Source organism: Argentina silus (assembly GCF_951799395.1).
Source record: "Argentina silus genome assembly, chromosome: 22".
NCBI lineage: Eukaryota > Metazoa > Chordata > Actinopteri > Argentiniformes > Argentinidae > Argentina > Argentina silus.
The window spans coordinates 11,181,578-11,194,391 of record NC_139676.1 but is presented as its reverse complement, the minus strand read 5'-3'; the positions used below and the strand labels follow the sequence as shown (position 1 = coordinate 11,194,391).

The 12,814-nt window shown below is 46.6% G+C and overlaps 1 protein-coding gene across 1 annotated transcript; it reads right to left on the bottom strand.

The window, feature by feature from the left end:
- Positions 1-1,694: 1,694 nt before the first annotated feature.
- srp68 (signal recognition particle 68) lies at positions 1,695-12,359 on the bottom strand. Its single transcript, XM_083693820.1, has 16 exons — positions 12,251-12,359; positions 11,809-11,875; positions 11,433-11,546; positions 10,875-11,070; positions 10,227-10,309; positions 9,787-9,896; positions 9,379-9,458; positions 8,983-9,123; positions 5,896-5,994; positions 5,612-5,673; positions 5,231-5,384; positions 4,882-4,976; positions 4,581-4,710; positions 4,204-4,279; positions 3,996-4,048; positions 1,695-3,336 (listed from the first exon to the last, which is right to left on the bottom strand). Exons 1-16 carry the CDS (start codon positions 12,297-12,299, stop codon positions 3,109-3,111), a joined length of 1,737 nt encoding a protein of 578 aa, XP_083549946.1. The 5' UTR covers positions 12,300-12,359; the 3' UTR covers positions 1,695-3,108.
- Positions 12,360-12,814: the final 455 nt, after the last annotated feature.

Here is a 12,814-nt window from a genome sequence, read left to right as displayed (position 1 = left end):
TACTCGCTCTGCATTTGCAGTTTTACAATAAATCTCCTACTAATTAACAATCGTTCTCTCAGTCATTGTTTTAAGTCGTCTATGTGTTTGGGCATCAGCCAGGTCTTCCACACGTTTACGCCAGAGCCATAGACAGAGTAGGAGCAGGGCGTCTACCAGGCACGTCAACAATGGGACACGGAATGGAATGCGGCCATGCGACTTTCATCGCAACAGTGTGTAGAGGTAGAGAGAGCCACATCGTTGACATGCTTCGTCATATTCTCGGGCGTACCCCAAACGGAACCATAGCTTCCCCCCGACCATTGTTACCTTTCATCTAGATGGACACACACAAAGAGACCATCTTTAAACGACGAGCACAAAGCATTATGGGGCATATGAGGACACCAGTGAAGACAACGCGCTGGTTGTCAGTGGGACTGTCTGGACTGCGATTGCCTTTCCATAAATGAAGACACACATACAGTGGTATCACACATAGCTAAGTCATAACATTCAATTATAAAGACAAAACAGTGGAGACACACAGACACAGGTATGGGGCTATGATGTTCAGGCATCTGGGTGGAGTTGAGCGGGAGGGAGACTCGAAGGGCACCGCAGGTGAAACCTTCAGAAACGGCTGAACTGGAAATACTTTCTGCCTTCAGGTTCCTATGGCAACACTTTAGCAGCAGAAGGGGAGGAAAATAATCAACACAGGCAGTACCGAGTGTGTGTAGAGAGGAGTGTGACAAACTGAACGCATTAAAATACAGCAACACCTAAAATTAAAACACTTAAAATATATGTCATCGGCTTGATTTATTGGCAATAGCCGAGCCTGTGTCAATCTGTGTAGCTATACAGCAAAACAAAAAAAATGAAGCCTTTTAATTCACCATCTCATCTCGACTTAGCCATGCGAAGAGGGCATGGAGGACTCCGGAACATAGGTAATTGACCCACCCCACACACACACACACACACACACACACACGATTCAACATTCCACAGGGGTAGAACGTGTTGTCTGGAGTGTGAAGGTATGCCCTCATGGGCAGGTGATGACAGAAGTCTACTGTTAGGCATCTGATAGGCATCTGATAAGAAAGGCTGCGGGGGTTTGAACCTTTGATTACCTGAGAGAGGAGCAGGTAGCAGGTAGCAGGTAGCACTGACACTCTGTCTGGGAGGCACAAGGTACACTTACAAAATCGTGCATGTTATGCCATGCACACTTACACTCACGTGTACACGTACACACACACACGTACACACACACACACACACACACACACAATGCGTACAACCACACACCCAACACAGGCATCCAATACTCCTCACACACCTGAGATACTGTACCTATCACTCAACAACATTACAGTACTGTACATCCTCCAATATAAATCACGACTTAGATTGAAGGATAACCGTTAGTGTTAGTGACTACATTTACACTAACTTATTTTCATACACACATTTTACTCAGAGACATACCATGGCTATGTTTGAAATCACATCATATTCTATTTAGTTGGCATAGCAACAAGTAGTTGCCGACTGGGCTTCAGGAAACAGGACATAATACGGTATTCACAGGAAAATGCACTCTGGGACATGAAGTACCAGTATTCACTGTGTAGCATCCAAAGAGTCCAAACACAAACGCCTATTTGTATTTTTTTAAGAACTATTACGAACACCAGCAATCATGTTTGGCTCAAATGTGTCTCATTTTAATTAGAAGCCTGGAAACCAAATCAAATCACACATCATAATCATCCATGTCATCGTTCTTTCAATATACCATTTAGTTTCCAATAAATCATTTCATAAACCATGTCACAGGCTTTTTGAGCAACGGCGCGTCGGACCATTCCAACACGTCTAACCCAAACCCTGTTTAATACGACAACATCGGAAAAAACAAACTTAAACTTGAAATAAAGTGTATTAAGAGAAGAATAAAAAAAACAATAAACGCCAAATTATCAAGATGAAATTAAGATGGTCAGCTTTCAAGAGAGAGAGAACCAAAGATATATTTATATAAACCTGCCAAGTATGGTTGGTTATCATACTAGTAGGCAAATGAGGTACGTTCAACAGTTGAAGGATTCTGATAGCAGAGAACTGGCTTTGGTACTGGGAGAGGTGGTTCAACACACAACAATATGGCTGCCTACCGTGCTCCCTCCACTTTAAAAGCTGTTGATATCACGACAGTTAGTGTGTAATAAAACGATTACAGTAGTTCAAGAGAGGCTAGAGTTCTGTGGTCTTTAGGTCCAGCTACAGTTCATGGAAGCAGGCTCCTAGACCCATGGGGAGCCAAGTCCTTCTGTCCCTCTTTGTGTCATTCAGAATTTAACTTGAAACCGTAAATGTTATTAAAGCCAGTTACATCACAGAATAAGAGAACGTGTAATTGGCTTTTGAACAGTTTTCTGTATTAGGTGTTCAAACAACAACAACATTTCTAAGCCTAAAGTCTAGTCTATCGTCAACTGCCATCCATGCAGAGATGTAGAGGTGACAAATGACATGCAGGACATAACAGATATTTAGACAAAGTCCGCTAGGCTAGATTGTTTTGAAGACGTAATCTAGATATCGAAAGCATAGGACAGTTCAGGCAGTACAGAGTGGACATCGTTGTCATACAATCACTATTCTATATCTGATGAACTAGATGTTGTGACTTGGTCGTAGAGTCAGCGTTTGTCCCTGTAGAGGGTGATTGAAAAGAAAAAAAAGAAAAAACCTCTAGACAACGTTCGGAACTTCGGGACTCCCTCCCTCCCTCCTGTATACTGACATCGAGACTTGGAACATGAAGGCGCTTTTAAAGTCGAAGAAATTAAAATAATTAAAGATGCTAAATAGGCTTATTTTTTCCCCCCCTCTATAAAAAGGGGGTGAAGGGGGGGGGGGGGTAGGTCGGCTGTATGAGCTAACGAACACAAGGCATGGAAACTTCTAGAACCTAAAAGTCAGAGAGACGTTTCCACAGCTCGGTTGGAGAGAGAGCCGATATTCTAGAAACCCATGCAGCCTGTTTTTTATTCAATGGGGGCCTGTGGTGGGGCTTCGTGGAGGCCTCGGCGAAGCCTGGGTCTAGATTTAGCTGCCGAAGCCGAAGATGCCCTTGATGTAGCCGGTCAGGCCGCCCTTGCCCTTCTGCTCCACCTTGTCGTCCAGGGGCGGGAAGGCCACGTGGTTAAGCGCCAGGTCGAAGAAGAGGGGCTTGCACGGGATTGGCTGAAAGTCCGGCGGGAACTGGACCAGATTGGGCTGTTTGCCCACGAGGGAGGGGTCAAGGTGGAAGGTCTCCAGGCGCTCGCACAGGGGCTGAACGGAGGGATGGAAAGAAGTAAAAATTTAAAATGTAAAAAAAAAAATGTAAAAAAAAGAGGGAGAGTGGGGGAAAAAAGAGGACAAATCAGAAGATTACATGGGATAAATAAATGGCTCATCATATACCTATGACAGCATAATGGAAGCTTCATTACAGTTTCTGAATTGTAGCCCAATTCTTCATTAAACTGCATTGAACACTATGCCAAATAGCTGACTGGTGTCTCCTACGCTGTGTTAACTGTACATTGAGTCATCTGTCTGTGTCAGTCTGCTGACAGGCAGCATTCCAGCACTTGGTGCCTTAAAGGAGGTCTGGGACTGGGAGTACGAGTCCCTTTCATTCAACCCTACAGGTATGGATAACAATAGGCTGAACTTGGCAGGCACCACTTGGCAGTCGTCATGACTACACAACATTCCTTCTACACTGAATATCCGCTCGGCTTCACCATTCAATGCATTTACCGTATACCTGAACGTCGCCAAATCAATATGTGAAAATCGGCAATCTATTGGCAACTGGCCAGGTATGAATTGGAGGCAAAAATATAACTTGTAGGGGACTTCCTGCCATGCTGCAGTGGGGATGGTTTCTCTCTCTCTCTCTCTCTTTCTTTCTCTCTCTCTCTCTTTCTCTCTCTCTTTCTTACCGTGTTGTCTTTCACCTGCTGCTGGGACGGGGCTTCAGCAGCATCCTCCGTGTCTAAAACACAAACACACACCCTCAGAGTCACACACACGCAAAATAAACCAAGGAGCTTTGTGTGTGTGTCTCTCTCTCACACACACACACCAACCGTTATGTAACCTTGGTGAGGACTCTAAACATTCTATACTATAGCCACTCCAGGTACCCACCTAAGATGGCCGCAGCCTGAAGTGAGTATTTCTCAGCGTTGACCTCGGCGATCAGCTCCTGCACATCCGGGAGATCCTGAAGGAGAGGGAGAAAAAATAATGAGGTTTTTGTTCTCCAGAAATTATATTCAGTAATCAAACTGTCAGGTTTTTGGGCCAATGCTTAAACACACAAGCTTAAATGTCTTAGCATTGCAGTAGATATATTTTAATATATCATGTTTACAAGCTCTAGATATCGTTTTCGTGCATATGTTCACTAGAATCCAACACCCACTGCCTACAGCCCATCAGATGTCAACAGAACTTTTGCTAGAGGGTTCGTATATAAGAAGGGGGTAAAGGTCAGGGGTCGGAGTTCAGGCCAGCTGTGTCACCTTGAGGCTGTTGTTGAGGTTCTGGGCCTTAGACTGGACCTCCCCGGCGTACTTCAACACGCGCTCATACAGAACCAGGGCCTCGCTCCACTTCTTCACCAGCACATAGGACTGAGCTATGAAGAAACACCTGGGGGGGGGGGGGGACAGAGCGGAGGGTTAGTGTGTGTGTGTGTGTGTGTGTGTGTGTGTGTGTGAAAGAAAGAGAAGTATGTTCTTTAGGCAGAGAGGGAGAGAAAGTGAGCAGGTAGGTGTTACTGTGTGTGTGTGTGTGTGTGTGTGTGTGTGTGTGTGTCTGTACCTGTAGGCCTTGTAAACCAGCATCTTGAGGGCCACCTCCTTCTGGAAGGTGTGGTCTTCCTCCAGACCCTGGAGGGTGGACAGCTCGGCCAGACTCTGGACACCCCAGAGGGAGACAAAAGGTTTCAACGGAGGCCATCGACAGGGTCAAATTCAGCTGCGCTATCATAGTCTACGACAATAACGTCACGTGATGCGTCACCACTGTTGAACGTTCTGATATGAATGTATTAGTGTAGAACAGACATCGCTCCTCGTCATGTGGACAAAGGGAAATCGTGTTGACTCTATAACTTTCACTCCTATCTACATGGCTCAATGTGTGTGTGTGTGTGTGTGTGTGTGTGTACCTGGAGGATGATGTCGTAGAGGCGGATGAGGTCCTGGGGGCGAGGCCCTCTCTTGTTCTCGTCCGTCTGGGGCTCCTTTAGCTTGGCCTGCAGCACGTGGGCCATGCTCTCATTCCTCTTCACCACCGTCCACAGCTTGATGTAGGTCAGGTAGCTAGGGACACACACAGACACACACGCCTCGAGTCACACACACACGTGTCAAAGACTAGTTCTACTACTAGTTTCTCTGACAAATGTAGACCCTTCCAAGAACACACACACACACACACACACACACACACACACACACACACACACACACACACACACACACACACACACACACACACACACACACACACACACACACACACACACACACACACACACACACCTTACCTGTGCAGGAACTGCAGGTTGGAGACCTTGCTGCTGTCTGCATCAGCTCTCTCTCTCAGCTTCTGCAGGATGAAAGGTCAGGTGTCACTCACACAGATAGGTCATGAAAGGTTATGACCTCCAATTACTGGACTTTTCATGTCCGTCACCCCAACTGCCGATCCATAACTTATTACAATGCCATCTCCGTAACAGTCTGTCAGGTCTGTTACTCTGACTACAGGTCTGTCAAGGTCAACAATGTCAAGTCCGTAACCCTGATTCATCAGCTCTGTGATCCTCACCGCCTCAGTCTTCAGCTCTTCTCTCACAGCCTGGATGGTGTCTCTGCACTCGGCTAGTAGGGTCTCGTACAGGTGCTCCTTGGTCTCCTCATTGGCTGCCTGTGGGATGCGATACGGAAGAAAATACATCATGACCTCGTACATCATCTTTAAATATAATATAAAACTTGACAAACCGTCTAAAACCACCACATAAACATGATATAAAACTTGATAAACAGTAAATATCAACCACATTAACATATATAGGATATAAAACGTAGTTGACGTACCGCATAAATCAACCATACATTAACATATGTACAGTATATAAAACAAAATGACACTGTGGCCATAAGCCGTGAGTGGAAGGGACAGAAACACTTGTCAAAGACAGCTGCAGGGCGTACCTGAAAAATTAGGGAGGGGTAGTGAGCCTTCACTTGAAAAGCACCCACAAGGCAGTGTTAAGTGGCGTAGCACACTAATGCGCATACCACATAATCGCAAGGTTCCTGGTTCGATTCCGACCCTCGACATATCCTCCATGTCATCCCTCCTCTCTCTCCCATCCTCCCTGTCAATCTCTACTGTCTCTATCCCAATAAAGCAGAAAGGCCCTAAGCCCTTGTGATAAAACGACAAATGGTGGCATTTGAGCAATTTCACACCAGTGACCTTGAACCTTACAGCCTAGAGAAATACGTTACATTGCAACACGTGCTAAACGTTGTCATTATATCGGCTCTTAAAGACACTACACTACCCGTTAAACCCATAACCAGTTTGTTAGAAAACAAAGTGTTTGGAATATCAAATAATGGAATGAGGTGACGTGTGTAAATATGAGTCTTTTACAGGGTAAAAGTCATGGTATGATCGGGATGGAGCACAAAGAATAGGGATGTGACTTTGGCTGACTGGGGGGTGGGGGGGGGGTGGGCAGAGATATGTAGTATAGCAGGTTAATGTGTGTGAGAGAGAGAGAGTGAGAGTGAGTGAATGACAGAGAGACATTCCTGTGCTTGCTAAACATCTCGATTTACTGTAGCAGGTAGCCCACAGAAGCTCTGCTCCGGTCTTTATGAATGAGCCCTTGTTCCTTACGTTTCTTCACACACACACACACACACACACACACACACACACACACACACACACACACACACACACACACACACACACACACACACACACACACACACACACACACACACACACACACACACACACACACACACAGTGTTATGGTACAGTAAGCTATGCTAACTCCCGGGTTCAAGGGTGGGCCAAGTGTGGTTTGCCTCATATCGCATATGATAAAATGTCAAATATGAAAAAAATGTCAAATATGAAAAATTGTCAGTCACTTATGATGGGGAGAGCGTCAAAGAGATACGTTCATAAAACTAAAACATATTTGATGCGGAGTCATAACTTCGGAATGAGTCACAATGTCCTAACTTCTCAAACTATTCCCTAACATTACAACATCTTCCCCTCGATTTGTTTACAAGCCTCAGCCCCTTAGGACCCTGTGATGACGCGTCAGAGAACCTGTCAGGGTTCCTTCTTTGTAAGAGAATAAACACTTAGCCAATCGTCAACCGCCAGAGGAATGCTCTACTTATCACTAATTAGCAGTAGTACTGTGCACGGTACACCGTCTCCCCTCCACCCAGCAGGGCCGTGTGCCACACAAACCCGTGCCAACACCCTAGCAACGCCTAGCACAACTGGCAGAACCTGTTGGGTGTCTTCTGTGCTGAGGGAGGGAGAGAGGGAGAGAAAGAGAGAGATAGAGAGAGTGAGACAGAGCGAGAAAAACAGAGAGAGGGGGAGAAAAACAGAGAGAGAGAAAAACAGAGAGAGAGAAAGAGGGAGTGAGTGAGAGAGACAGAAAAAGAGAGAGAGAGCGAGAGAGAGATGGAGAGAAGAAGGGAAGGGCGTAGGCCTGTCTCTTTAACAACAGTCCCTGGGCCCAGCCCACGTCATAAAACGGTGTTTCCGGTAAACTGCTTACATGGATCCCCAAAGGCTATGCCTAATCTAAGGGAATGTTTACAAGTGGTGGCTGTATAGACAAGGGTAACATAAACAGTAGATGTGGCCCTTTTTGCCCTTTTTCCCCCCTGACCCTAACCCAAGATAACTATAGAGTTATCACTGCCTAACTTGTTATCAATTAGAGGCTGACATTTACACAATAGCCCGTCGCAAAAAAACCCAACAACTGCCTCAACTCAAAAGTTGTCTCGGCCTCACAAGTACAGCGCTTCGATGCAAATCTCTCCATAGAGACTGGTGGGTGTGGGTGTGGGAGTGGGTGCTGCGTGAGTGCGTGGGTGGATATGTGTAGAATGCAGTCAGGCAGAGAGAGGTGCAGGATGCCTGAGCTGTGAGTGGAGGTGGGTTTGGCGGGACGGGTCGGGCGTGGCCGACGCTGCAGGGACAAGTTAGCCTGTGGGATGTCAACGGTAGCTGTCGGCAGTCTGTCACATCTACAGTAGCCGCCGATGGGAGAGAGCGCCACCTGTTGGGTTTCGGGGAAACTACATGAGGCCCTACAGGACGGGTCGGGTGTGTCAGCAAGGGAGAGGTTAGCCAAGAGGCAGGGGGGACCAGAGGAAGATTACAACAGTCGCCAACTGTCAGTCAGTCAGGGAATGGAAAGAGCGCCCCCTACTGACACAGATACAAGAAATCAGTGTGGATGGGGAATGGGAGGGCTTTTGAGAGACAGAAGGGATTAGGTGGGTCAAGGGGACCTACACCTGCTGGCTGGCTGAATAAATAACGCATACAGTAAATCATTTAGAACCAGAACGGAACACTAACTGGATGTCTTGAGACGTAAGCGGTTTACCAAGCTTCTTTCCACAGTTCTCCAATCCCCTTAGCTTAGCTCAATAAGCCCCTAGCTAGCTCACCATCCTCTACTTCACTAGCCCCTTACCTTAGCCCCTTAGTTCACCGATCTCCCAATTCTCCCTTGTTCACTCAGCCTCCTGAGTCCCTACGTCCATTACCCTACTCAGGCGCCAACAGTGAATGACCAGTCGCACGAGGGAGAGAAACAGAGAGAGAGAGAGAGAGAGAGAGACTCACCTGAGCAATGGCCGCCTCGTTGTCCCCCAGACCTAGGAGGAAGATGCGGGCCTTGTCGATCTTGACGGGCACCGTGCGGCCACGCCACTCCACCTCACTCATGGTGGCCGCCTGCTTGGCCCTGGTCTGGGTGATCAGCGCCTGGAGGAACCACAGCACCACCGTCAAACAACACGCTAATACACAAAGGTACTACGTAGTAAACAAAACCATAAAAGGGAACGCGTGGTTCATGTACCTTCAAATGAAAGAGCAACAGAGTGATAACAATCTATACACTGTGGCCAACTAAAAGCTGATGTAAATAGATTCAATGACAGAATTTCAGACCATATTTAACCAGTATTAAAATGGGTGTGTTACAGCGGTGTGCTTTACAGTGAGTGCCACGCTGACCTCTAGTTTTTCAGCCATCATGCCTCCACCTCCTCCTGCAAGTCGCATTTGCATCAACTCATTCATGGCGTTCTGGTCACCTGGAGACAGAGAGGAGGGGGACAAGTCAATGAGTTGAGAGGTGTGTGTGTGTGTGTGAGTGGGCTTGAATGAGATGGTTTGTGTGAGTGAGGGAATGTATTATGTATTGTGTGTGTGTGTGTGTGTGTGTGTCTGTGTCTGACTGTGTGTGTGTCTGACTGCGTGTGTGAGACTGACTGTGTGTGTGTCTGACTGCGTGTGAGACTGACTGTGTGTCTGTGTCTGACTGCGTGTGTGAGACTGACTGTGTGTGTGTGTGTGTGTGTGTCTGACTGTGTGTCTGTGTCTGACTGTGTGTGTGTGTGTGTGTGAGTGGACAGTGCTCACCGATGTTGTAAGCGCAGTAGCGGATGTTGGGTGAGATCTCCTCCACACGCTGGTGATACAGCACCGCCAGCTCCTCAGTGAAGGCGCTGGCCAGCTTCTCATAGATGGTCCTGAACAGTCACAAAAGACAACAGTCACCAAAGAAAACAGTCAGCAACGCTCAGGAAATCATTCTCAAGGCATTTGCTGTGGTAAACAATAAGCAAATGAGGATCAAAAACATTGCATGCCAAATACATTAATACGACTGATTGGACGACCTTAAACATGCACTTATTAGTTAAGGATTTTAACAGAACTAACAACATCTAATGCATTATGTTAACAGCATTTGTCATAGGTAAAATGTCCATTATTTAGTGCCATTATTTTAGTATTACCATTATTTCAGTATGATTAGATAGACAGCAATGCAGGTTCTGTGGTGAAGTCAAACTCACTTGCACTTGTTGAAGGCCTCCATGGCAACCTTCCACTCCTGCTGCTCAAAACGCACACTTCCGTTCAGGTAGGATGTGTAGGCCTGCAGACAAGACACCATTGATAAAAGGCTACCGTTCATTTTGGTTGGGACAGAGAAACAGGGGTCCATCTCTGGATTCTTACTGTTACTTAGACATACCACAGGGGAACGTCAGTCATATGGTTAAGCGTGGAACCAGACCGTATTCTGCATTTGACCTTGTTTAAACTACTACTTCTACCACTAGTGAGACACTTTAAAGAAGGTCTCTTTTATTGGGATAGAGACAGTAGAGATTGACAGGAAGCATAGGAGAGAGAGGAGGGATGACATGCAAGATAGGTCGAGGGTCGGAATCGAAACAGGAACCTTGCAATTACGTGGTAAGCGCATCAGTGTGCCAAGCCACTAAGCGCCCCCTAAAGAAGGTCTCTTGACCAAAACTTCAGTGACTAATAAATGCAGTGATTTGGAAGTAAGCAGGATTGCATGAGTTTTTCTTTACAGTTTCATGTCTTCTTAATACTATACTACTTCTTACTACTACTATATTATACAGTACTACTGAACTGTGCTCTGCCTGGTAACCACTGACAAACATAAGAGCCTCTCTTGGCTACGGTACCTGGGCCTCTAGCTTGGTCTTGGCGTCTACTCTGGGGCTGTCACACAGCTTCTCCAGCTTCTCCCCGTGCTTGGCGGCCTTGCGGAGGCGCGACATCAGGTGGAAGCGTTTACGGGGTTCCGTGTTGGCTTCCTGCTTCAGCTGCATGGCGTAGCTCCACGCACGCTCCGCCTCCATCAACACCAGCAGCAGGTACCTGCGAAGGGAAGGGGATGAGTCTGCTGACGGCATCATAGGGAACAGTCTGCATTCCGACAGTCTGCATTCTGACAGTCTGCATTCTATGAAACAGCTGGAACAGTTGCATCCCACCATGATCCTGTAGGCTTCAGTCTGAGCTAGCGATATATTACCCCATATGCCTCCATATGTCAGGATCAAATGACAAAAAGCACGTCTCATTGCCTTGAGCAGCAAAATGTCTACGTTGTGGAAATTGCACGGAAAACAGCATCTTCCAAAAATAACAACGGTCTCAAGTTTGCGGCAAGTTGGTGAAATCTGTGAGAGCAGAAATCGGCAAGTAGTAGCATATGGTTTGTGTGTGTGACTGCATACCTGCTGTCAGAGATCATCTCCACCGTGACTTTCTTCCCAGTGAACTTGTGTCTGTTGCCCATCTTGAAGCCCAGGGTCTTGCGCAGACGACGCATCCGACGGGAGCAGTATCCCCTACGGATGGACGAAGACGACACGGGTGAATAATAGGGCGAGTGCAGTTGGGACTGCCAGGTTTCGAACCCAGAACTCCTTCGTGATGCCACAAGGCTGTGTTAGCCAGCTGAGCTAAAGCCTAAGCATTTGCAAACGCAAGTCTTCATGTATCAGGCAAGGTGACACCATATACACAACAATATCGAACCGTATGACGAAACTGTGTGTATGGTCGTCATTGTAATGCTGTGCCTGTGCCCACTCCCTCCCGACTTCTCACCTGTATCTCTGGTAATCCCCATGTCTCAGACCGTGCTGTTGCTGGGACTCCTTGATGATCTGGAGGACTGCAAGTCTGCGTTAAGGGCCAGCCTAGATCATCAGTTGGGACCTCAAGCTAGATTTCATGACAGCATCTCCACTGGGAAATGTGTCGAAAGATACAGCCTGACAGTGCTCACAATGATCTATAGACACATTCAAATATGACAAATCATTTACTCCAATATGTTGAATCCTGACAATACTCAGTAGGGTACAACGATATCAATAATCCGCTTTACTTGGTGGGCAGAAAGCTATCTTGCTATGACACGTAGCACAAGTCATCCGGCATTAGGCATTCCCACTTGCTAGCTGGCTAGCTAGCCCCCTGATCAAGCATGCTGTTACGAATTGACATATTTGTGCACGGTGCGCATCAAACATTTCAGAAAGGATACTCTCCAATCCAATTCCTTCATCCGTTGTGTTTTCTTTATTCTCGTCCATTGCTGATGTTTTAGGTTCGTTGTGTTGGTCTGCGTTCTTTTTTCGGCTAGCAGCAGCGGCACACTCCAAAGACAGGAGTTGTTGCTCCGGAAGTATATCCAAGTGTCAACGGAGAAGGAGGGACTTAACTTTTAATCTTACCGATGTGTAAAAACTACACTCACCCAACACTTTATTAGGAACACTTGTACACCTTCTCATGGTGGAGATGGTGTGGGGAATGTTTTCTTTTGAGCCCGTTAAAACCAATCAGTCATCGCTTGAATGCCACAGCCTATTTGAGTATTGTTGCTGACCTGTACATCCCTTCATGGCCACAATTTACCCATCTTCTAATGGCTACTTCCAGTCTGAGATTGCACCATGTCACAAAACAAAAGTCGTCTCAGACTGGTTTCATGAACATGAATGAGTTGAGTGTTCTTCAGTGGCCTTCCCAGTCACCGGATCTGAATCCAATAGAACACCTTTGGGATGTAATATATATAATATATGCCATTTAGCTGACGCTTTTA

What these genes read in the sequence shown, in the direction of transcription:
- srp68 (XM_083693820.1), bottom strand. Translation starts at nt 12,299, where the DNA reads ATGGACGAGAATAAAGAAAACACAACGGATGAAGGAATTGGATTGGAG. An exon ending in AAGAGCTGAAGACTGAGGCG is followed by an intron (nt 5,674 to 5,895) that starts GTGAGGATCACA and finishes TTCATCCTGCAG; the next exon opens with AAGCTGAGAGAGAGAGCTGA. An exon ending in AGCAGGTGAAAGACAACACG is followed by an intron (nt 3,337 to 3,995) that starts GTAAGAAAGAGA and finishes CCCTCCGTTCAG; the next exon opens with CCCCTGTGCGAGCGCCTGGA.